Below are 26229 nucleotides of genomic sequence, written 5' to 3'. Positions count from 1 at the left end.
GTCTTGAATGTTTTCTCTCATGGGAAATTCACATGTCACCACTCCACCACTCCATGGACTGCTGTTTTAACTCTGGCTTGTAGTGGCGACACCACATCTCACTACTGGTAATGATGCAATCCAGGAAACTGTCAGCCTTGTATTGGTTCACAAGGTCCTGACAAACTTGCATACAGTGTTCTTCCTGTTCCTTTGTGAGATCCACCTGGTGCAAACTCTGTGATATTCCAACATTGCCACCATCATTTCCAATGCACTGAAACCAATATTCAGCTCCAGCTGATTTATATGATGAGCTGATCAAGACACTCTTGATTTTGTGGAGTAATAGTTATGTGAGGCAGTCCGGACCATGGCGTGTTTTTCACGTCACTGTTGCCGCTGCTGAAATGCACGACCCATCACCTCACTGTGCTCACATTCACTATTTGGTCTCTACAAACATTCAGCATGCATCAAAGAATGTCAGTGGGTGCCATTTTTTCCACATGGAGGAATTCAGTGACACACCTTTCCTTCATATGCACTTCCTTGTCAGATGCCATTTTGTCAGACTGTCCCTCTGCTGCCATCTGTCACATGGCAACAAAATGGAACAGAATACAGGTGGGAAGGTTTAATCTCTACTGCCATACCACCAACATCTGCCTCTGATGTCTTGGGCCAACATAATAAAATGGGAGGCATTGCTTTCAGAGCAGCCCTTGTACAGCTTCAGCCAGTCAAATGGCTTGAAGTATATTTTCATAAAAACTTGAATTTATTTTGTGTTTCCTACTGAAATATAACTTGATAAAATTGAATTTATAAAACAGTATCTATGTTTTGTTACACTACTAATTTAAAAAAACCCTCCCAAAATTCACGGGCAAATTCTTGCTCAATTTCACTGTTATAAATCCCAAAATCAATCTCAAGAAAGGTGAGTTTACACAGTGAGATGCCTTTGTTCTAAATTTTTGCATGTCACGAGCTTGCACTTTTGTTAGTGCGTTTATCTGATTCTGTCCCATTGATTACATCTCCTAGTGCGTTCTTATGTAAAAATATGAAACCGACATAACTAAAGAAAAATAAAGATACAGATAAATATCTGATACACATAATACTCATCATGCTTCAAGACCTATGTATGTCTTCTCTCCTCTTCCTTCAGCACTAATGATCAGCCATGACAACATATGATGCATACTACTGAATAAACAGGGATAAGAATAGTTTTGTGTCTCAAAATCAAGTGGTCTGTCATGGCTTGCATATGCACAGAAATGATTTTTTTTTGTGTTGAAAAGCTTGCCTGCTGAAGTAACGCATGGGAGAGGTCCTCAGCCCACGTGAAACCCAATAGTACCTTGGGTTAGTACATGTTGGCCTAACCCAAATTCTTGCCAAGAGCTACATGGATAACTTAATGGTATTGATGATCACTTGCTAGTTCTCAGGGCTCTGCTCTGGCCCTGTTCAGTTTATACTGTGGACGTAGCCTATGGCTTGGTCCAATTCCATTCCATCAACAAAGTCAATGTGGTTGCTCCAGTAAGTGTTAGACTTGGCCTTAGGCACATAATTTTATTAACATCCAGAAAATTACAACGTAAGCAAAAATAACCCCAAAGAAAAACAAAAAATAGAAACTTGAAAATGAAACATATGCTTGCAGATTCAGTGCAAAAGCAAACTGAAGCAGAAGTTGCTAATATGGTTTTAGTACTTTGTGAAGGTGCCAGCTGGATGGATGATAATTTTTCTACCCCTGCAGGGCATCAAAGCTTTTATAAAATCATTCTTTTCACACATATTAGCACTTAGCTTATTAAAACAGATGATACTTTTTTTTTTTTTTTTTTTTTTTTTTTGGTAAAGCTGCCTGGAAGTGTCTGGAAATATAAAATCTGAGAGATAAATCTCATTTTGACCACCCAGTCTAACAAACAACAAACACTGACATGACATACCATGGCTGAGAGTCTATGTTATGGGACCTTCTGTGACTGCCACAACTGTAGTGTCACAGTAAAGGCTGTGAATTGCTGTTATGAAAACATTTGCTGTAACTTGCATAATTAAATGAAACTGCCAGCAAAGCTTTCTAAAATACTTAGGAGATGACACACAAATAAATACATTTCAAAGTGTGTATCATGTTCCAGAATTTGTTTTGCAATGGATTGTGTTGCACCGTGTCAAAGATGACATATTTTGCTGCTTCATTTTCTACATAATAATGTATATTTGTCAAGTAAATTGATACAAGTTTATAATAAAATAACTTTTAATTTAATGATATTTTAAATGCATAGTGCTTTGAATTTATTTAAAAAAAAAGTAGATACAATTTCAGCCACCTAAAAATTCTGCTTCAGGCAAGTCAGAAAAGGAGACACTAGACATACATTAGTGCTCATTAGCAGAAATGTGTCCAAGAGTGTTTGGCCTTACAGTGGCCTTATAGGCAATCCTTGAAGAAAGAAAATTTTGGTAGAGTAGGTGATTTTTTTCTGATGAAAAAGGGACACATCAAGGCTGAGGAATTGCTAGAGGAAAGTTGCAGAAGCCACTATAGGAGCTGATGGAAGTTTGTGCAAAAAATACAGGCTGGCTAACAATGTGTGGACCTGGAAGATGAGGAAGAGAATTATGCTGAACTTGCAGAAGCAGGATAAAAATTTTGAATAGAAGTTTGACAATTCAGTGAACAGTCAATTTAAAGTTCTTAAGAGCCTTAAAGTAAAAATAACAGTGCAAAATTCTAAAAGTTGTTCCATGGAAGTGTCTGTCAAATCCATAGATGCACCTGGCCTCTCTCTGTACATGAACTTGCAGAGATATATACAAGCTTTTTATTCAGGGGAGTGAGCTCTGTGATACAGTCCACAAATCAAACCAATCAAGTTCTCTCCATTAACACACTCAAAATCAAAAGATGGAATAAAATCGGACTACTCACATTGGAAAAAAGACTACGTCAAATAGCAATCTTCTACCATTTTTATTTATGCCTTCTAGCACTTAAAATTTCCATGCATAAAGTGTTTAAAGAAAGGTCACCCTTGATAGCTGAAGACAATAAACAAAAAGCAAAAGAAAAAATGATCAGCAGGGAAGAACACCTGAACAGCTTGCTGAATATCATCAAAATGCAGCTTATTTCCTCTAGGTAGTAGTGATACCAGCAAAGCTTGAGAGGGTAGTTACTTACATCAAATAACTTCTCTATATACATTTCCTCATTGACCTTTTCTCGAAGTATATCCTGGTTTTGTCGAACAAACATGATGTAGGTATCTGCTAGATCCATCCCTGGTTTCTGTGGAAACATAAAGCAAGGGGATAGAGTTGTGAGGAAGGGAAAAAGAAAGACCATGCGACAACTGAGACTTATAAATTATACTTAGTCTTAAGGAAAACTGAGATTATGTTAGAATGCTTGCATATATATTGGCAGCATTTAGTAAATCTGCTGAGAATTCCGAGTTAGTTAGCAAGTTCAGAAGGGATCACTATTTATTACAATTTATGAATGCTTTGAGTCATAAATCTGCTCTCCCATATGTGATCCAAGAATGAAGTCTTGGTTCTTGTAACATCAATGGCAAACTAGGACATTTTTCCCTTTGTCTTTAGCAAGGCTATCACAACTACCCCACCTTCAAGGTCTAGATCCTGCTATCATCACACTCAGAAAAGGGTGAAAAAATGCCAAGCAATTCCTTTTGTGTTCAGTCAGATTTGTTGCCATTTACTTTTATATACAACTGAACTTCGTGTTTGAGGTTAGCTTCTACTAATTCTCATTTAAAGTTCAAGCATTTCACTAGAAGAAATGAGTTAGACTGGAACAAAAATGACAGTATGAGAGTAGACCTGTAGCACTGTTTTTCTGAAACTGTTGCACAGGCAGAGTCAGCTCAGAGAACGACTAGGAAACAAGCAAGGACTAAAATATTTCCCTTCTTGCACCAATCCGTGTCCTGCAGGAACACCAGAGCAGGCACTATTTTCACACCACGCTCTTAAAGAGGTCAAGAAAGGCTGCCCTTATGTTAGGCCAGCTAGACTGGTTACTCTAGCTGCGCTTTCCTGCCCAGCTGGGACTTCTGGACCCCTCTATACACAAAATGTTATTTCACACTAAACCCTCATCCTGTCAGCCTGCAATGTCCTCTTTCCTGGTAGCATATACAGAGTGGGTCTGAATTCACCTTTCTCGAAGAGGAACCAAGAACAAACATAAGCACTTTGGAAAGCCTTCCATGTCAGCAAGTTTTAAAAGTATCTGTTGCTCCTGCATAATAGCTTTTGTTGTTGTTTGTTTTCTAAGTTCATAGCATGCAAAAGAAGGCTACATTTTATAATAAATGACTTTACAGGAAGCTTTAGCACAATGTGATTTACAAAGGATTTGGAATGATAGCCTGGTTTAATGATTCTAGCATCTCCAAATCTCACACTGAACAACTTAATGTGTTTTGCACATTTATATTGATAATTTTATTGGCAATGAAAGCTCATTTAAAGATCCTAACACATATGTACAGCTACCTACATGAAACTCTTAAGAGGAATCTAAGACAATTTATATTTACATCTGAATTATAAATGTTGATGTCAAGCACAGAAATAAAAATGTAAAAAAACAACAGATAAAATAACTCTCTGTTGGAGATAAGTGGATTTCACTCATTTAAAAAAATGTGCCTTTTTCATTCAAAGTTGACAGAAATGTTTTTAAATGAAACTAAATCACAAGTCAAGGACATTTAAAACAGAAAGTTACATACAGTCCCTTAAGATACTCATCTGTGAAAGTACAGAAGAATGCCAGCGAAGTTAAAACCTCGTGTACTTTCTAAAACCTCATAGGAAGTTTATAGGAATTGGACTAGTTCTAATTTGGTGAGAAAATGGGAAAATACTCTGAAATTTCAGAGGTAGGTGAAGGAGATAATCTAACAAATGAAAGGTTTATTATGCATCTTGGAGATGCATATTCAACTCTAAAATGAATATTTCACTGAGTGGTAAAACCTGCTGGTTCTCTGGTTCATGTGGGTTTTTTTTTTTCCTTTAGTTCAATTATTTAAGTTCAATAAAAAAATGTTTGCCTTGCAGACAGCCAAAGCTAGAAAAATAACATTTCTCATCAGCGTTAACTTTCCCCTTGTCTTTGAGCTGTTTACCTAGTCTTGAAGCTGTGACATATGGGAATTTCACACCTAGTGAATATATTTTCATGTATCTTGTGGCACGGGAGTGTAATCATTAAAAGAATATACACAAGTAAGAGTAACTGCAACAGCTGGTGACATTTACCAATTAGAATTACAGTTCTTTAAAACACTTCATCCTTCTTTAATGCGTGCAGGATAATTATCTTTGAAATCACTGTGGAAAAAAATTAATTTTCCCTTTAAAAAGTGACTGGAGAAATATGTCTGGGTAAGGACGATTACCAATATTGCGACAGTATGACTTTCTCTTTTAAAAACTCACCGAAATCATTGCAAACTAACCATCTTTGCTTATGGGGGGTGAAACAGAATAAACATGGAATGAACCAATAGCATATCAAACTGTTCATTATCTCTCTATACAGCATGCACTGAATTTATTTATTGTCTCTAAACATGTAAAAGAAGAAAAGAAAGCTATTATAAGCACCAAAGCAGGTGTAGCACTATACATTTAATGTTTCTTTTTCCATAGGGATTATGTATTAGAAGCGAACCTCTGATTACAGGACCCTATCATTGTTCTCTTTGGTTTATTAAGCTTCAGAATAAAAGAAACAGGCAAACATATAATAACCGTAATAATAAAAAAGCAATTGGGTCTACCTTAAAATGCAAGCTAATACAAACTTAGATATACTTTAAGTAACAGTCACAGTGGACATTTAATACAAATACCAGGCAAACCTCAAGACTACACTTCTATGCTCAAAACTTAAAATTTTACTCCTTTGAATCTCAGGCAGAGCATTTGCAGGAATTAATAGGAGAGAGGGATTTTCACATCTTTAGGAGAAAAATTTAGCCTGGTGTATTTATCTGGGTAAGCGTAAAAAAGGCATTCTGTCTGAAAACTTCCCCAAGGAAAAAAAAAGTGGTTTTTTTATGATAGATAAAAAGTTTTTGTAGGTTTGTTTTATTCAGAACAGCAGACAAGATGTTTTGCCTATCTGAAAATGAAAGAGAACCAAACAAAGAGATGAATGGAGAAACCAGAAACACAAAGACATCAAATAAAATACCAGGAAATGAAGAGTTGTAAATAGGGTTACTTTGTCGCTGGTTACACAAGTAACTGAATACACTGGCAAGTGAATGAGTTTAAACAAGGGTGTAGGCTTCGGCACATTCTTTTTTAGGGTTAATCACTAGTTAACCTGGTGAGATGAACATGCTGTTTGGGAAAAAAAAAATCCTTCTTAATTATATACTGCAAGTGCTCTTACTTCCTGCTGCTCCACCTAATCCCACAGGTGCAGGTTGTCTCTTCTGCTCTGTGCTGGTAGGAGGGTCCAGATCGCCACTCACTTTTTCATAGCAACGTATTTAGATAAAGGAGAAACAACGTTTCCCCATGAAACCGAGAATCACTCTCATAATGTCTATTTAAAATGAGGTAAATTTTAAAATACTTCATTCCAGTTTCAAAGATGACGTAGAAACTGTACGAGGACTGACACGTGCTTGGGCCACTGGTGATGGAGTGTCTGGACAACAGTAACGCCGCACTGCCTCGAGTTCCAGGCACTCACGTGTTTTGCTGCTGGAGGGTTTGCAACAACTTTAACACTGCCACAAGCAGTAGCCTTTCTCTATAGCGCAGATACACTTAAGTTTCTGCACAGCTTTTCACAATGCACCAGCTTGCCATGGATCCCAATGAAAACCATGTACATTTGGAAGTATCTGAATGGTGTTTATTCCCACTTGGGCATTTGTCACAGAATGTTTCTTAGCATCACAGAGTATTACGTATACTCGTATTCTTGACATTACTAAGAAAGAAATGCAGTCTTACAGAGCTGCTATCCTGTTATTTCTCAAAGACGAGAGCAGATGCTAAAGGCTAACTACGTAACAACTAACTTCTTCCCATTTTGTACGTGCTCTCCTCTGCCCCCTTCCCCTCCCCGGCTGCTGGAGGGAGGCGTTTCAACTGCAGCGCGGGTGGAACAATGAAATGAAAAGGAGTGATGAGCTGGAGGGGGCCATTGTGAGAAACATAGGAGCTCCTTATTAAGTGTCCACCACCTAATGAAAGAGCACACTGGAAAATTTCACTGCCTGAAATTTTTCCTCTAAATACTCATGGGTCATAACTCAAGCCTTTGAATCAGAGAACTAAAATATCACTAAAATACTTTTGGAATGAAAGCTACTTGTATTCATGACCGGATCCTCACTCTTCATTTCTTACACATCAAAACACCTAAGCCGTGAAGGAAAATTTGTATAATTAGTTCATTTTAAAGGTAGCATTTTATTCTTACAAGGTTACGAAAAATACTATTTTGCTTAAATGAAAAGATACTATGCAGTTTCCCTGTCTGTAATGCATCTTCTAGTAGATTAAAAAGTAACCCTGGCAAAGGGTAAGCTGTGTATTTTACAAGAGAACTGCCATGCAGAACTTAAGCTGTGATTCTACAAGCATTTACGCAAACACTTTTTCATGTAAGTGCAGTTTCATTGAAATCGAAGGGCAGCACAGGTGTGAAAGGGTTTGTACCCTGTTTGCAGATCTGAATTCTGTGGTGCAAAAGATCTTCAATATGCTATAGCTACTATGACAAAATCTGATATTAAACTCTGCTTTCTCACCCCTCCCAAAATAACTGTGTTCTACTGTGTTAACTTTCTGTCTCATTAGCATTTGTCCTTCTGATCTCCATTTAAGAGAGAGCTCAGAAACACCGCTGACTCAAAGCAGATGATGCAGAGCTTTTCCTCCTGTTCTATTTCAGTAGCTTGTTTCTATGGATTTCAAAGCAGAAGAGTAGTTCCCTGGTTTGGGTGTACAAAAGAGGAGGAAGGTAGGAGAAGCACTGAGCATGAGGATGAGGACTACTTTGTGTTCTTTATTTGTAAACAGAGGCCTCCAAGTAAATCCTGTTTAAAAAAGAAATGGCACAGTACGGCCACACCTTAATAAAGACTGATTTCCCAGGAAAATTGCTTGCTTCTCAAAACCAGCTGAATAGGTAATGCAACACAAGAGTTAGATTTGGAAATGGAGGTGTCTGGAAGGTCCCGATGTGTATCTGCCTGGTAGGAGGCAGAGATCCTACTTTGGCCTCTACAGGACCCCATAAGTCAAATGCTGGCACATGTGTGAGGCCCCTTTTCATACCTTTGATCCCTGCATAAAGGCAACAGCAGAGTAAGAGGGCTGGCATTGTGCGAGTTGTGCACTGCTGTCAGCCCTGGCTCCTTCAAATGGCCTCTGTGCACTTGGTATGACAGGTGGCCTACACGGAGTGCGGGAGGATTAGGTTCCTTCTGTGCCCTCAAAATGACTGGCATAGATTACTGGCTCCTACAAAGGGATTTAAACATACCTTTCTGAACAAAAAGAAGTATATAAATATGCATGTAACTGGATGCTCAATTTGTATAAGTAATTGCTCTGGTTATATTTGTAAATGAGGTAAACGTGTACAGAAATGACAAGCTAAATATACAATTATTTGTGTGCAAATCTGACTTACGTGATAAGAAACTGAACACAATGAAATGATCTACACAATTTAGGAATAATAATAATTTGAGATTAATACACATTTTTGCCCTCAATTTTACTGCATTCTTTCCCTTTTCTCATTAATTAACTAGCTATGCGAACAGAACACTAAAGAAAGGAAAAAATAGACAGGTTTTAGTTCTGCATCTCCTAATGATTACTTGGGCTTTAAGAAACTAACAAATACTTGTTTGGGTGAGTTTCTTTTTTTTTCTTTCTTTTTTTTTTTAAAGTACCCTAAATAAGTTTGTGCATTCTCAAACATCAAAGCACAGCATTAACAAGAGAACAAATTGCGACACTGATGTACTAATATTTGTAAAGTTTGTGCTGTTTTACTGCAAACATTTGGTTTCTTTCATTAGCCCAATGGCCACAACTTCTTCCATTTCAGAGCATAGCATACTGTGACAATTACCAATGAAAATAGCAAAATAGCAACTAGATTTTTTCATTATTATTTCTATGAAAACACAAATTATCATTGTCACTAATTTTCTTAGTCTGGGTTATTTTGCACTGTCCCTAATATTTCCATAGGTGTTTCTGATACCAAAACACACAGTGTCAATATATCCCTATGTGCTGTGGTGGAAGAAAGCACCGAGAGTTTCTTGTGACTGTGCATGTACCATATCTTAAAAGAGTATTCTGAGAAATGGAGGTTTATGTTGAATACTTTCTTAAACAGGTTAAAAACAAAAAGTGACATTTATTGTTGGATGGAGTTTTTCACAATTCTCTGAAAAGATTAATGAACAGAAGGGCAGATAGTGACACTGAACAAGTAAGCAAACTGCAAGTCTAAGTCCACATTTCCCATTCCAGCCCTGAGAAGATGAAGAATGCCATCTGCAGAGTGTGTGCTCTTATGTCCCACAACTTAACATCTAAGTTGCTTATCAATATTATAATTATTAAAATTAACCTTCTCCTCCAAATGAACAAGAACCATCCAAGAATGTCATTCCTCTTTCTTAATCCATAACTTTCAATGTTTATTGAACTTTTCACTGTTTGTATTCTCTTTCCCTCTCATCCTATCTCTAAAACATTCTGCTCAGTACTATCTTCGTTTTCTCCTGATATCTCCTTTGTCAATTTAAAAAGTTAATTTCTTCTTATTTCACTATAAAAGAGCATATTTCCCACTCTTTGCCAAATATTCAGCCTGGAATCAAAGATCAAAAATTCTGATGATTTCATGCACGCACTTAAAAAAACAAACAAACCCAAACAGCCTTTTAGCCTCTCAACCCCTTCTCCTCAAGATCCACCAAGTGACCAACAGTCCAGTTGCCAAGAGCCAAGGACAACGCTGAGGTGACCTACTGAGATCTTCAAATGGAGGCACAGGGGCAGAATGCCGTCATCTACAGAGTGCAATTTTGCATATTTTTGAAACTATACCAAATGAGAGGGCTGCATTTTGGGGTACCTGTAAGTCTTTTATCACTGCAAGGAATTGAATTTCAAGCAGAGACTAACATTTTTAGAAGTATCCAATTCTGGGCCTACTGTGATCCTCTTCGAGACCCTTCCATACCTGCTGCTATATGATAAGGAAGGGCAGGAGTATAGAACTGTTGGAAGAATTTCTAGCAATCATACAATCTATTATGTCTGGGGTTCATCTATATTTGTAATTGAATTTATGTAACATCATTAACATAATTTCAATTATTTTTCCTGCGCTTGGCAAATAAGATTATCTTAGAATCACACTGAAATCCACGAGAACACAGACTTGTGAGAGAACAAAGAATATTTTTGACAGTGATAGTGACAATATTTGTGCTTTTTAGAAGAGAAATATTTTACTCTGATGAAAATATTTTAACAGTTGTATTTTATTTTTCTGTATAAAAGAGCTCCAACAGCAATCCTTTTAGTTTTTATTCACACACATAAACACCACATAAACACCACATAATCAATGGTAGATCAAACAGAAGTTTAGCAAGCAAGGGATTAAATAAGCAAGGTTGGGTTTCACAGTAAAAAATGATACTTTTACTTGTTGCTTATCCTCTACAGTTGAACAATTTGTCCAAATGATGGAAAGACTCCTACAAAAGAGTATCTAGCTTACAATCCTCACTCTTCCACAACTGAAAAAGTGCACTGAGAATAACCTTTCTAAGCTTTGTTTTGAAAGTTATTCGTTGCTTGAGGGAAATGAAATGCCTTCTGAGGTTTGTAGTGGCTGTTTAAAGACTTTGTGCAAAGCTGTAATGAATCTCTGTAGGAAAGCAAAATTTCAACAAGAAAAGTGTGAGCTAACAAAAGCTCCTTTTTTTTTTTTTTGAATTATTATTAACAATGGCAAAAAAAAAAAAAAGGGTTGTACTTACAGGAACGTCAACATATTTTGCAGCTGCTTTCACCTGTAGGAAATGAAAAATAAAACAAGTAAGCCAAGTAAGGGCTTACTACTACAGATTGTGCACAAGTTTAGAATTATGCACAGAAAGAACAAAGCCACTGTGAATTCAAACACCTACCGTGAATGAAACTAAAGATGAGAAGAAAGTGCCTTCGTCATATCTTGACAATTTGGACAGCACACCTTCTAACACTGAAACAACCTGGAGGAAAAGCACAGAGCAAAAGCCAAATGCACAATGTGAGAAGTAAATATTTTGAATGAGGAAGTGAGGTTTTTTCCTCAGACTTCTATTGTTCAACATGGCAAACCGCCAATTTGAGCATTTTTTCGCTCACAAAGTGCTGAAATCATGGTAAGCATTCTTTCTGCAGCTCACTTTCTGACCACACTGGTAGATATCACTGTTTAGCCACTGCAGAAACAGAAACCAACTGACATTTTCTCTCAAGGTGGGCCTGTTAACACACACCTCTTTGCTTTCCCTGCACTGCATGGTTAAGTACAGGAGTGTGTATACCCAACATGTATTCTAGGTAGGAAACGTTATTTTCTAGGACCTCAGTTTCCAGGATCACAGCTTCAGAGCTGATGGAGCACAATTGTTAAAGCCTATTATTTCAACATCATGTTCCTCTTATCTTTGTTATTGAAAAGAAACCCAGCACCAATTTCATCCAGCAGTGTCATAGCACTAGTGACTTCTGTCAGCTCATCTTCAGCAACAGCAATGGCTCCTGCATGGAGCTGCCAATATGGGGCACGAGAATATAGGACCGATGTCTCTGCTATGGCAGAGTCCTTTCCCCTGTGCTTCCACCTGCAACTCTCAAGTGGCATGCAAAGGCCACTTTGCCAGAATTTATTTCTGACCCCCAAAATCTCTTATTAATTATATTTATCGCATTAATTATAACCTTAATATTTAAACTGCGTAAATTAGCCTTAAAACATGTTCCTCTGTGACGCTATGTTACTTAAGTCACTTACAGTGTATGACAAAGTATCTGCCATCCATTGTATGCGTTCACATTTATTTTACACACACGAATTGCCTTCCAGTTTGTACAAAAATTGTTTTAAAAGGCATCCCTTGCTCCAATACAGTCATTCCAACAACCATGAGTATCATTTTATGAGTGTGAGGACAGAACAAAATTCCATCTGGCATGCTGTTAATGGGCACTGTAACAGTGTCACAACAGTGTCACCTCCAGAGGAACTGAGATCATCACTTTACAATAAGCCCTGCTCTTAGCAGTTCAAGGAACAGAAGCAAGTGCAAGCCTACATTTGTCATTTATCAATCTAACCCATCATATTACAGCAATTAATTAAGACACTAGTATGTCAGCACTGATCAAGGAATTAAACCATTTCGTGAGCTACCAGAGAGAACGTGGTTGTTTCTGCACTCCATGCACAGTTTAATTAGAGTCCCCTTATTAGATCAAATGCCATCTCTCTGCCTTGCTGTTTTGTGCCTGCAGAAGCTGCTGCTCATGCGCTGCAGACTCCCATACTCATTTTAACTGAGTGGTAAGGATGCTTTCTGCCCAAGGATGTTCAGTCATATTGTGCAAATATCCGCTATGGAAGGGGCTAATGTTACAAAAAACATCATGTCCACATTGCCAACAAATGGTTCCAACACAAGTGGGATAGAAATGGTTCAAATACAAGTGGGACACAAAAGATCAGGAAGTAAAACACCACAGTGTCAAGGATGTCCATTTAAATGGAAGGCATAGTTATACAGCTGGAAACTTCTTTTCTGAGCTGAGAATCTGATTCTCTAAACTGGTTACCCTGAGACACACTGTGCTTTGTTCCACTGTTTAGTGCTGTTCTCTTATTTGTTAAATGCTTTATGTTAGTAAGTCTTATGCATAAAAGTCACAGTTTCTTTTTTTCTAAGTAGAATCTCACTGAAGTGCTCTTTTCATTTTCATAGATTACTAGCAGCAAAAAACAAATATCGAAACACTTACTCCACTGGAACATAATACCGAGGCAAATAATACAGAGGCAAAGGCTAAACAGTAATGAAAATACATTAGATGAAAAGTAAAGAACATGCAGGGATATTACGCACATTGATGTGCATTTTTTCTGGCCAAAACTGAGAGTGAAGCATCAGCCTTACTCTGAACCCTCAGAGGCTTTCTGCCTTGGAACAGAAGCAATCAGGATGTCACTGGCAGTTCACATTTCAAGTGAGGAGAGCCTGGTTAGGCCCCTAACAATTGGCCTATGACGCAGAATATTTGCTTCCCATTATGAGGTTCCAACCTCTTGTAACAGTGTATGTGATAACTAATAATGTATATCCCTCTTCACTGATGGCAATTGTCTCTAGAATTCGTATCTATATCCAGAACGAATGTGATTATTTTCCTCCTTCTTCTATAATTTCAAATATATTAAAAAAAATTCAAGGATTGACTTCTAATAGCATTATTTGCTTTGATTTAATTTCCCCTCTGCCTCTTCAGTAATTCTAAAAAACCTGGCAGGCTGCATATAAATCTCATATAAACTGTCAACACGAACAATTTGGTGTTATGTTTACTTTAATACACCACTCTACAGAAAACAGTTTTACATTTTTTACACATTTATCAACCATGCTTAAACTTCTATAACAACCCTACAAAAACTTCCTCTCATCATGTGCAAGGAGGAGAAGGTCACTCTAAAAAGAGATTCTTGCTCCCTCTCACCCCCTGCCAGTAAGCTGTAACAAACGAAAACAAAGGCATAAGGAAAATATGAGCACGGTCTTCATTTTTCTAACTCACAATTTGTAAATGCATGGCTAATTTCTCCTGCCTGAAGATCAGATATTTCTGTGTAGTTTCCAGTGCACACACGGCAAGACATCTTATAAAATGTTTATGTTCTCCTGGCATTATTTGCTGTGTCCTTCAGACTGAAAGCCTTCTCTTTTATATTAAGTACTTAAGACTTTCACTGGAGTGCTACAGTAACACAAGATGCTAGTTAAATTTTCTTCAAATATTCAAGTATTTATATCATGTCCAAACATGTTTCCTTGTTAAATAAAAAAATCCCGCAAAGGCAATTTCAGGAAATAACAACTTATACTTTTAAATTGAATGGTTTGTGAAGCAAAGTCTCATTAAAAAGTTATATTCTGGACGTTGTTCAACTCTAAATACAAAATTATTTAAATACTATCTGATGATGGAGAAAAAGTTTTCATTAAACAAAAAGTAAAACATGGTATTATCTGGGACAGCATTGACATAATCAGGTCTTACAGCTTCTATCTGATTAGCAAGCTGCACAGACATTTTTCACCTAACAGTTTGTAAAATTTAATTTTGTAAATGTGATATTATTTGGATGACTATGTGTTACAAATTGTCTTGTTGTTCTCTCCCCCTCCCGACTCACTGTGTACAGCAAACCTGTGTGACACATAAAGACGTTTCGGAAGTTCAGTAATTAGAAATATATTTTCTACTTTTTAATTAATTAAAATCTAAATTGTTTTACCTTTGAAACAAGAAGTGAAATGATTTCTTTCACAGTTTCTTCAACCAAGTCATCTATTTTTGAATGGTACTGTTGCTGTTTTGCAAAAGATAAAGAAGTATTAGCATGTATACGAACACACACTTTTGTCATAAGTCATAAATGGTGCGAAGCTGGTAACACTGCCAGATCAGATTTACTTAAAATTATCATTTTGAACATCAGAAGAACAAACCCTTGAAAATGATCCACCCAATCAACACTTTCTTACGTTCTGTGTTGAAAATTTTCCCATGTATACTGTTGAGTTAAGCAGCTAATGGGGTTATTATTTAGATGAATTGAGTTCTTATTCTTATTCAGGCGAAGGAATGTGAAGGATACTTTTTGTCTTCTCCTATATAATTAAGGTGGCCACGTATTTTTTTCTAAAGGGTTGGTTTAGCTGCAGAAGCAAAAAGACTAGAATAAGATTTAATTAATAGAGCATTTCATGTCTGACAACTCTCATTCATAAGTTATTTTAAATGTCCTCTAGAAATGAAATGAACTTCAATTGTTCATCCTAAAAGAGCTTTTCTGTTAGCACAGTGAGCTGCAGTTTATACAAGTCTTACAATATGCTCAAGCAAGGGCAAAATTAAAATTTCATCAACAAAGCAGAATAGATGGTAACAAATTAATAGGCCATAAAAGGCGTAATAAAACAGACTTCATTTTCCATAGTCTCTTTCTTTTGCTTTTTCATAAAGAAGGTGCCTTTAAGGAAATGCTTTTAAAATAAATCTGAAAGACTTTTAGATAACACTACAGAGTTCCCTCCTGAAATTAACAGAAACTAGGGATCCCATTTTGTCAAGGAGGCACATCAATTTAAACAGTAATTCTTCCTTTAGAAACATTTATCTGACAGCAAAGATTGTCCCCAATAGCCACTTCACAGAAAATGTGACTTGTAAAGACTAACCCTGCCTTCACAGTTCAAGGCTACTTGGAACAGCTAACAGCATAATGCTCGGAGTAAAAGTACTGAGGTCAGTACAAACATTAGCCTAACTTAGCAGCTGCTAGATGAATAGTTTGCAGAGTATTTAAAGGCTATATTTCATCTGCCTCAGAGTTCTCATACAAATCAAAACATTAAATTCGTTCAGTTTAATAGATTTAGGAATAATTATCTAAATGGTACATCTCCTAAAACTGCATTTAAACTAAGAGAGAATAAAACTATGAAATATGTTTATCCGTGTACACGTATCTGTTCCACGTACCAACTACTGTTCTCAGTGTATGTAAAATTTTGCTTTTAACATCCTCTCTGCAGTTTAAAAATGCTTGGAAAACATGAATACAGATCTCAGACATATTAGCACACATCTCAGAAGAGTGAAAGATTGTTTAAATACATTAAAGAACTTTCCATGATTCCATTACCTTTAACTTCACTATGTGACCAGAAAAATCAAAAAACAATTCAAATTATTCAAAAATAACAAAAAGCTTCCAAAATTATGAAGTTTCTTTAGAAATAAGATTTGAAATTTTTTTAACCTGAATTTCATTTTCCAAGATTCATTTTGCAAACCATGCGATCAAAAACTTTTTTATCCCAATCATCTCCAGTGTCAACTTCCAGCCAAACAGCCATCCTTGAAAAAACAAAACTTCATGTCCTCACAGAAGATTATTTGACTCCAGGTGATAGCCTTTAGGAAGATGGCAAATACTGCAGAATTCACTATGGAGTTATATGAGCTGCCAAGGTTATATGCACAACCCCAAAATCAGAAACAGGACTGTTTTTTCTACTTCTGCCAAGCTTGCTCTGTGAAGCAAGCTTCACTGCTTTTCCAAATACATTTATTTATGAATAGCTGTGTCCTTATATTCTTCTGCTGGCTGATGCGATCACACTCCACATGGAGTCTGAATCTAGACAACTCCCATAGCTAAATGATTTCAATCCATGTTGTGGGGTCTTTAAGCATGATTCCAAAATCCCTGAAGGATCCTGGGATAATATAAAATGCAGCTTGTCCTTGAGTTACTCCAGTAAAATATGACCAGCTGCACATGAGAGAAAACAATGCTTAGTAACAAAGTGTGTCATGGGATGTAATCAAAAAGGACTTTCTGTTGAGGACAATCGGGTTGGTCTTTCAAATACATCTCTATGCTTCTTGTAGCAGACCCAGTATTGCTATTTGGAAGAAGACAAAGTATTTTAACACCTTTTGACAACTGTGCTTTTGGGAACACAAGTGTTCCTAAATCCTGTGGTCAGCTGCGAACTGTAACTTGCTCAGCTCTGCAATATATTCAATACATTCTCTTCCATTCTACCTCACTGTGTCTCAACATTGGACTTGGCTTTTTGAATTACTTGTGCCTTCTTAAAGTTTAGTTTAGTTCTGTTTCTTTCTTTCTTCTTATTTTTTTTTTTAAAGTTGGATGGCTCGGAGCTTGGAAAATAAATTCTATGTGACCATCTAAACCAAAACTATTACTGTTGACATATAGCAATACTATCTGCATATTAAATTGCTTCTGCACTTCCGCTATGAAATCAGCTATAATTCTCTACTACTTATGCAGTTAAATGAGCTTGATCTTTGAATTTTATGAACCTAAAGAGCTTTAGAAACAAAGCTCATCAAATTAATGCTCAATTTTCCCTGTTTTTTTTTTTTTCCCTATCATAATCCACAGCACTGGCTGTGGCATATTCCACTAAGATGGCACATAACTCATTTTTCCACAAATAGGAAAACAATCTCTCTCTTATTTAATAAGCATGATAGAGAGGTTGGAATTCTGAAATAAAATAGCTTCTATAAATATTTTGCTATAAAACACTGAAAAGTATAGACCAATGGCATTTATTCCATTCATATTACCCAGTTACACAAACCAGCAAATAAGCTCCTGCTCGTACCTAACTACCAGTCAACCTAAGTGGCCCTTGAACTATTCTGTTAGAGTCTTGTCTCCAGCAATATTTCCTGTGTGATTCTTGCCTGTCTATCATACTCAAAAAATGAATGTTGCCACAATATTGCAACTTCTAGATTGTAAATTTTTAAGTTAATAGAGTGTAAACTATTTATCCCAAACAACAAATGCTGAAAAACTCTGGATGAATGATTGCTGTGTGACAGAAAATGTTTCCCTTACTGTTGCTATTCATTTCATTCAGGATACGTGGATTGTAAAGGAATTGTGCCTGTTGGTTCAGGAAGGACATGGGATGCTGTTCAGCATACAGTTACTGAAGATTACATACACTGACAATAAGAAGCTGGACAAGCAACTGTTTGAGATATAGTAGCAACTGGTATGTTACTCAGCTGTCTCACTGTGTCCTGCTTTTCTCCATGAACTGTCATTCTGCTTGGCTATGAATAAGGCTAAAGGTACTGCAGTTAATCTGAGATAATGCATTTTTCCCTTGGACATGCCTCTTCAACCCTCCTACGGCAGCAGTCAAGCTGAGCTCTCTTTAAACACAATGTATTGAATATTACTATTGACTATTGACTTAAACTTCCCTTAAGTTTTAAGAGCAAGGAGCAAGGCCTTTCTGAATGTCAGACTTAGGGACCCCTTACAAGAGTAAACCTAACTGGAGAACAGTTGGGAAAATGGTAAGCACTGTATGAAGTAACAGGAAAATCGGAAGACTCAATCAAATTTAAACTAAAAACTCAATGTGCTGCTATTGCTAACCATGACCAGAATGCCATAATTAGATGGGAAATAAAAATTCCTTCCTATCTGACAACAAAAGATGGAAACTTCCTCATCTGACTCTAACTGAAAGTATGCAAGTGCTCGAAGCTCTGTATAGGGAATGAAAATAATAATAATAATGTTCAGGGAGATGTTTAAGCCTAATATCTCATAAAATAACATCTTCCATCACTTGCAGAGTTGGTTTTAGGAACTATCAGATGGACATTCAGTTGCGTTTTAATGAATGAGCCACCCTTTAATCGTTATTTTCACTCAAGTCTTATGAAAAACTGATCTTGACTATCATAAAAGACCATACCTGAGACTAAAATGAGGCTGAAGAAGGACAAAGGAAAGAAAGGTAATATGGAAAAAGTTTTAAGACCAAGTGGCAGAGCTGGAGTAGCTGAAAATGCCAGAGCTCCTATAGAAGAGCAAGAAATGCAACAGTTTATGTCATGAGATGCTCTTCTGGCTTCTTCGGCAAATGGGCAGATTCCAGAAGTATCTCACTCAAGAAATCTTCAAGTGTTTCAAACAACTATGATATAACCTACAAGTGGCTGAAAGGCTTATTTTTTCTTATTCTTTCTTATTCTGAAACAGCCTTGTGAATAGAACAAACTGATAATTCAAAATTTATGAGGAAGGTTTTCCCATTATATGATAATTTCTGATACGTGAAGAATTTGAGATTCCTTTGGTTGATTTGATGAATTGGAACGAAGGTTAATTTGGGGACTTCAAAATAAGTGTCTATTTCATTACACTGTTCAAACTCTTGCACTGCAAAAAGTGCACTGGAAGCATTTGGAGTCACGGTCAGAGCTTGCAGGGAATAAAGGCTGTATTGCTATTTGGAGCTTGATGGTGCTTAAAATAAATGATAGAACTTAAAAATCTAGAGAATTAGGAGATTTCAGAAGGTCTGCAGTCCAAGAGATAGCTGTGAATGCTGAACTTTAGCTCTGAGGGAGTCTAGCTGACAATGCATCAAGAGCACGTGAGAGGAATGGGATGAATGTGGGAAATGAGGCTATACCATCTGTCGGAGGTCTTCATGGAGGTGCTGGCATTGTCCTTCCCTAAGCAAGGGTGTGCACATGTGTGCAGGTTACTGCTCAGGCACTAAGTAGAAGATGAACTGGCAGCATCCCCTAAGGTGAACAGTTACTAGTTGTGGTAACTTCTGATGAGCGTGAAACAAGCTGTTTATTGCTATTTTACTTCTCTGAGAGGTGAAAGACCCCAAAGCTTTGAGACCCAGAAAGACACAACACTGGGTCTGAAAAGAAGAAGAATGAACAGTTCATCCGGAATCACCTTAAAAGGGTGAATGAAGAAAGAAGAATTGAGAAGCTTGTAATCTAGCAAGGTCAGTCTGTAAGGAAATTCCTAGGGCTGGGCTAGCATGTTAATAAACAAACAAACAAAAAAGCATTGTTTCCACTTAGAATTAAAAATGGCAGTTAAAAAACAAAGAAAAAACATAGGTTAAAAAAACAATGAAAAACACTTACCCATTGACTAGCAAACTGGTTCATGTCATGGAAAACCAAAAGGAAAAATAAAGATGACAGGGCAGAACAGGAAAATGATGAATGTCTCATTGAATTGAGGAAAAAAAAAAGACAATTACATTGAATACACTAACTCAAAAAGGTGAGCCAACAAAATGAAAAGCACAGTACAGAAATGGAAAAATCAACAGAAACAATATTTCGAAATAAAGTAAATGTAAAACTGCCCAAAGTAGACATACTTTTTTTTGCCACATTCTGACAAATGTTCTTACTATTTTTCCAAAACCAAATTACACTAACACATAACAAGAACAGTTTTAATTTGTCTCTGGTAATGTCACCAGCCTACATAGCATGCCCTTTTTCACTTTGCATATTATTCCCACTGAGAGTGACAACGTCAAAAGTACAGCAGTCAGTGAAATCTGTATTTCCTTCAAAAGCACATCAGTGCTCCAGCTGTAGGGAATCTACTACTCTGGTAGCAGACTAGTACCAAAATTGTCCCTGACCTTCAAAATTAAATTTTAAAAAATCCCATTAAATTAGCTGATTATTTCTTTTCTCTATTTTCAGCATGTTCACAGGTATGAATGCTAAGTATATGAGCCAATTAAAACAATTCTTACTCAGTTAAAACCTGACCGCAAAGGACAATGTTTTGGCACTATTTTACTATTACAAAAGAGTCCTGACACAGGATTATGAGCTGCTGCAACCCAAGAGAAATTCTCAGAGTGGCTGTGAATCAGGAAATCCTCTGACTATCTACAGACTCACAGGTCACAGCAAATAAATTAGAGAAGTATCTTCTCTGTTGTAGAAGATGAGGGGAAGTGCATTGAGTGATCCTTCTAAGGAGCAGTCTGTGCATGCCCCTGTATATGACAACTTTCAGCTAATTTGAAATTAATTTACTAAGGACTGTCCACAGAGTGGGACATTTCAGATGAACTGAACATAAGAATAAAGCATACAAAATTCCACTTACCTCTTGCCCTCCTTCTAGTATGCAGAGTTTAGCTGTCTGCTTTTTGGCATCAACTAAGACATTAAACATTGTACACAGAGAAGAAGGAATACGCAAGTCTGTTGATTTGTTTGTCTTTTGCAGCTTGACTTCAAATGCAACTCTTGTTCTGTTCATTAAAACACAATTCATAATATGAGTTTCTCTGAAAATTTTGGATGACTATTGCAGAAATACATAAACCTTATTCGCCATGTTGACTTAATGATGTACATGCATGTGAGAAGATTTTAGAAATAAAATTCTGTAAGTGCAGGATATCTACCCATTCAATAAATAATGGTATTGATGGTAATTTCGAGGTTCTGCACTGCTTCAGCTACTGCAGTAATAATAAATAATAATCATATTATCTTCTCGCCTACTAGATAACAATATTCTTCCTTGTATGGTGACTAAGAAGAATTTAAAGCAATGAAAATATACCACATTTTCCAGCTCTTCTATGTTAAAATGTAGTTCACCATAAAACAAGTGCTTGCTTGATTCTAAGAAATAAAATTCAAAAATCCTCTTTTAGTTTTAATAGAAAAGAGAATCTCATTGATAGAGTTTATTATTAAACAAATATGAATATTTATACTGAAATTTAACATGTATCATGAGATCAATAATAAACAAAATTATTTTATTTTCACTTCAGTGTAAGAAGCAATGTCACTGAAATAAATGACAATAGTTTCAGATTACATAAATATAAAAATGTATTATTTCTACCCTTATATGTAAATACAAACAATAGAAATTGACACAATATTTTACAAAATGGGAACAGAAGGATCTTATTTCTAATTTAAAATGTCTTATAGAACATAGTAGTATCACAATAAGAAAATAGTTCCATCTTTCTTTTCTGAGTTGCTACTTTCCAATAAAACCCATCCTAAGGATACCACTTTGTTTACCTGACATTTGGCATCTTCGACAGCACTAAAACATACTTTGGGTATTAACACTAGTATGTTATGTATTCACCTTAAAATACCAATATAGTTTAAATAATGATACCAGGAACTTTCTGTAATATTGATGCAATCGTCATTTATTACCAGCAAAACCTTACTCTCTACCTTAGCAAGCAGCAAAGAGATCAGGATTGGTATTGCTGACCAAAACATGACCTATAATTCTTTTTCTAGTACCTCCGTGCAAATAATTTTGCTCTTGCCTTCTACCTGTGATTCTGTCAGTGAGGTGATTTTTCTCTATTATGTGCGTGGCATTAAAATTCACACAATCAAATCTGTATAGAGCAAAGTGATAGATAATGCCACCATGTGGCATTAGATTTATTGCCCAGAGAAATCCAAGTATTTATATTAATATAATTGCCTTCTTCATATTAATATGTAATCACCTTAAAAAAAGACTTCAGATTCATTTGAAAAGATTCATGTTTCAATAAATTATTTTAACTAGTAATATTTTCCCCTGTATTTTTGTCCTGTTGGTAGAGTCTCAGCCTAGATGTCTTTAAGCTGAAGACTTTTGAACAGATGGATGTGAGTTTACACGACTGATTGAAAAACTTAAATTTTAGTATTGTCTCATATCTACTTCTGCTATAGACCACAAACTTCTATTCCATTCACTATTATCATCCTCCTTCCAAAATCAAATACACATTTTTGGGATATGCTTCTGCCTTTTTCACCAAGACTTCACCACCTTAGATCCACAGCAACAGGCTCATATAGTAAGTCTCAGGTTATTGTTCCTATTCTGTTCAAAGAAAACAATACAACACTGTGTTACCAGATTAAACTTTACTGGTTATGAAAGCTTCTCTGTTCCTTTAGCCCTCCATATAAATATTCCATATTTTCTGACTGACACTGTTGAACTGTCAACAAATTTTGTTTTCTCCATTACTCTATTTTTTAGAAGTCAGTGTTTTTTTTTCTTTTTTTTTTAATGTATCCAGACTAAACTTTCTCTGCACATAGAATGATGGCTCCTGAGGCACCTAATAAGAGATCCCTGTAAATTTTCTATATATACAGATATTTCTTCTAAATTCAACAACATTTACTGAAAGCTATGTCAGAGATTTTCTAGAATCACTTATTATTAATTTAGAAGAATATACCCATAATTATAACACATAATTTAAGAAAAAAAATCAACACTAAATTTTCTGTATAATTTCCAGACCCTTAGTGATATAAAACTTAGTTTCAGTTGGATGGCTTTCAGATGATTTTTGTTTACTGTGTAAATGTAGGAATGCTGTAAACTCTTCAGTTTGTAATATCTTTCTTAGAGATAATACTCTAAAACGATAAATGAACTAGTATTATTAGCTGAAAATAATGATAACTTCATATTGGAGAACTGAAATGTACAAAGAAAAAGGATTTCTTTCAGCAGAATACTGAGACTTGTTAACATTTGCCACAAATATGGAATGGCAAAGAGATTTGATTTATTGACTTCTAAGGGACAGCTCAAAACACGCAGAAGTTCTTGCTACTTTGCAGATGTTGCTAAATTGCACTTTGCCATGTGCTGGGAAATAAATGATCTCTTTATACTTGCCATAAATTCCTATGATCTTTCCCTATGCATCTGCTGCTGATCACTGCAGGAAACAGGATCCTGCTATGGATGCACCTCTGTGCACCAGTATAACTGTTCCTATATTAATTTTTAAATTTCCCCCAGTTTTCTATTTGTCATTTCAACTGTACCTTTTAACGCAGGCTTCTATCATGTCAGTGGCCATGAGTTTAAGTCTCTGCTCTAAATGGTGTGCAAATTCCGGTTCTGGCCAGTGAAGATCAAAAACAAACATCTGCAGAGCATCCAGTTTCCAAAAAAGATCTTCTGATGTAGCTGAGCCATTGCTACGGAAAACAAAATAAAACAAAATCCCCAAGAAACAGAAGATAAATGTACGGATGTCCATCACATTTGACACAGAATTATATAGGAGAATAAAATTTCCTTATCACCCCATCATCCTCCTTCACTTTATTTAATAGCACAGTTGTTTTTATTCCAAGGATGTGAAAATGGTAATGAAAAATTTTAAATAATTCCAAATAGGATGAAAAGTGTACAGTTTCCTCATCGGCAAGCTGAGGAATATGGTAGGCTAAGGGAGGTTGGGTGGGATGATGAGGAACATGGAGGAATGAGGTAGCTCAAATTTCAAATCAAGATGGGAAACACAAAGGATAAAAGAATATTAAGTAGGAAGGACATTTTCCAAAACAGTTAGGATTTTGCATATGCTTTCTTGCTTTCCTAACTCGGGTCGGTAAATCTACCAAAGAACTGAGGATGCTAGCCGTAATATCATAAAAGAGATACCCAGACAAATAGTCTCTTAATAAATGCTCATTAATTCTAACTGAGGGAATAACATCAGATCCCAATGGAAAAAAGAGAACAGAAATGATATAAAGAAATTTATGTACAAACTAAATGGGATTAATACAGATCTATTTTCAAGTTCTTCTGCTCTGAACCAAGTGATAAAGTTCAAGACATTAACATGTGATAAGACAGTGATTCAAAGTGATTCTTAGCTGTAAATACAGTTACACCTCCACTGTCAATGTAGATTAACTAATATTCTCATGATGTCTTGCATTTCAATGCCTAGGTTATTGCTTAAGGAGCCACAATACTTCACAGCACAGCATTCCAGGATGTTAGTGACACAAGCCACAAAAACAGCCTGGCAGGCTCAATTCTAATTCAGATAGCTTAAGTATGTCAATACTGCCATTTTCTTGCTTCTACCTCATGGCAAAAGAGCACAATTATCAGAGTGTAAAGTGACCCTAGCTCTCATGGAAGGAACTGGGGAGTGCTGAATGTGCTGAGTCAGCCAAGAGTCAGGTTAAAAAATGAACTAACTTAAAAATAGGAAAGATCTCTTGTATTTGACTGACTAATGTACTCCTCAGTAGCACTAACACTGGGTCACACCAGGTGGGCCATGACAGTGAGTAGTAACATGAAGCAAGGCCTAAAGCACATGTTCAGGCCTTTGGAGAGTTTGCACGGATACAACAGGACCACTGCTTTGGTCTTAAGATAACCCACCATGTTCCAGATCCACACAAGCATTCCCTTTTTCCCCTGCTTTAATGCTAGCAGTACTACAGAGCCATCGCCATCCTCTGCTGTGTTCTCTTAGTGCCAAAAAAGACAGCCAAGCTGGGAAAAAAAGAGGCCAGGGAAGGCCAAGTGGTAACATCTGTGAATGGAAAAGTTTGGGTTCAAATGACCAACATAAATGTCACACATTTTGATGTTTCTACTCCGTGCAGGAGGATCATCGAATGAATCACCGAATGAATCACAGAATGGTTTGGGTTGGAAGGAACCTTTAAGATCATCTAGTTCCAACCCCCCTGCTATAGGCAGGGACACCTCCCTCTAGACCAGGTTGCTCAAAGCCCCATCCAGCCTGGCCTTGAATGCTTCCAGGTAGGGGGCATCCGCAACCTCACTGGGCAACCTGTTCCAGTGTCTCACCACCTTCACAGTAAAGAATTTCTTCCTAGTATCTAGTCTAAATCTACCGTCTTCCAGTTTAAACCCATTTCCCCTTATCCTGTCGCTACATGTCCTCCTTCTTGGAGTCCCTCCTCAGCTTTCCTGTAGGCCCCTTCAGGTACTGGAAGGCTGCTACAAGGTCTTGCCAGAGCCTTCTCTTTCCCCGGCTGAAAAGCCCCAGCTCTCTCAGCCTGCCCTCATAGGGGAGGTGCTCAAGCCCTCTGATCATCTTTGTGGCTCCCCTCTGGACCAGCTCCAGCAGTACAATGGCCTTCTGTGTTGGGGGCCCCAGAACTGGACACAACACTCCAGGTGGGGCCTCATGACAACAGAGCAGAGGGGCAGAATCACCTCGTTCTTCCTGGTGGTCACACTTACCTCGACGTAACCCAGGATACGGTTGGCCTTCTGGGCTGCAAGCGCACATTGCTCGCTCACACTGCATTTCTCATCAACCAACACTCTCAATTTCTCCTCAGGGCTGCTCTCAAGCCATTCTCCACCCAACCTGTCTCTGTTCTTGGGATTGCCCTGACCCAGATGCAGGATAGTTCACAGTTTTCAAATAGGGCCTGCATATTATCATGCATTTTTCCTCACTTATTTTAAACAGTAATTACTAATTTCACATTGTGTTGTGCTCCTGAAAGAAAACAGCAGAAACAGCAAAAAGGCCCAGGAGACTTCTAAGGTTACAACTTGCACAGGGATGTTACTGTTAAGGTTAGAGCTGAGTGGGGCGCACTTTTACACACCACTAAGTTTATTAAGAAATATCAATAATGAACCACCAG

At 36.9% G+C, this 26229-nt stretch overlaps 1 protein-coding gene across 12 annotated transcripts in view; it reads right to left on the bottom strand.

Annotated features, from left to right (window-relative positions):
• CADPS2 (calcium dependent secretion activator 2) overlaps nt 1-26229 on the bottom strand; it is a 318188-nt gene that overhangs the window by 20851 nt on the left and 271108 nt on the right. For 6 of the 12 annotated variants that reach the window (XM_021384808.1, XM_021384799.1, XM_021384800.1 and 3 more), the window contains 7 exons: nt 23614-23769; nt 20885-21032; nt 19891-19905; nt 14660-14734; nt 11256-11339; nt 11106-11138; nt 3200-3307 (listed from right to left, as the gene is read on the bottom strand). In XM_021384808.1, coding sequence (XP_021240483.1) covers nt 3200-3307; nt 11106-11138; nt 11256-11339; nt 14660-14734; nt 19891-19905; nt 20885-21032; nt 23614-23769 — 619 coding nt within the window. Of the gene's footprint in view, nt 1-2970; nt 3058-3199; nt 3308-11105; nt 11139-11255; nt 11340-14659; nt 14735-19890; nt 19976-20884; nt 21033-23613; nt 23770-26229 lie in introns of those variants that run through there. The other 6 variants (XM_021384801.1, XM_021384809.1, XM_021384804.1 and 3 more) reach the window with 3 other exon arrangements.

The sequence above is a fragment of the Numida meleagris genome, chromosome 1 (genome assembly GCF_002078875.1).
Source record: "Numida meleagris isolate 19003 breed g44 Domestic line chromosome 1, NumMel1.0, whole genome shotgun sequence".
Classification (NCBI taxonomy): domain Eukaryota; kingdom Metazoa; phylum Chordata; class Aves; order Galliformes; family Numididae; genus Numida; species Numida meleagris.
Note: the sequence above shows the minus strand (reverse complement) of the source record. Positions and strands in the feature narration are given on the sequence as shown.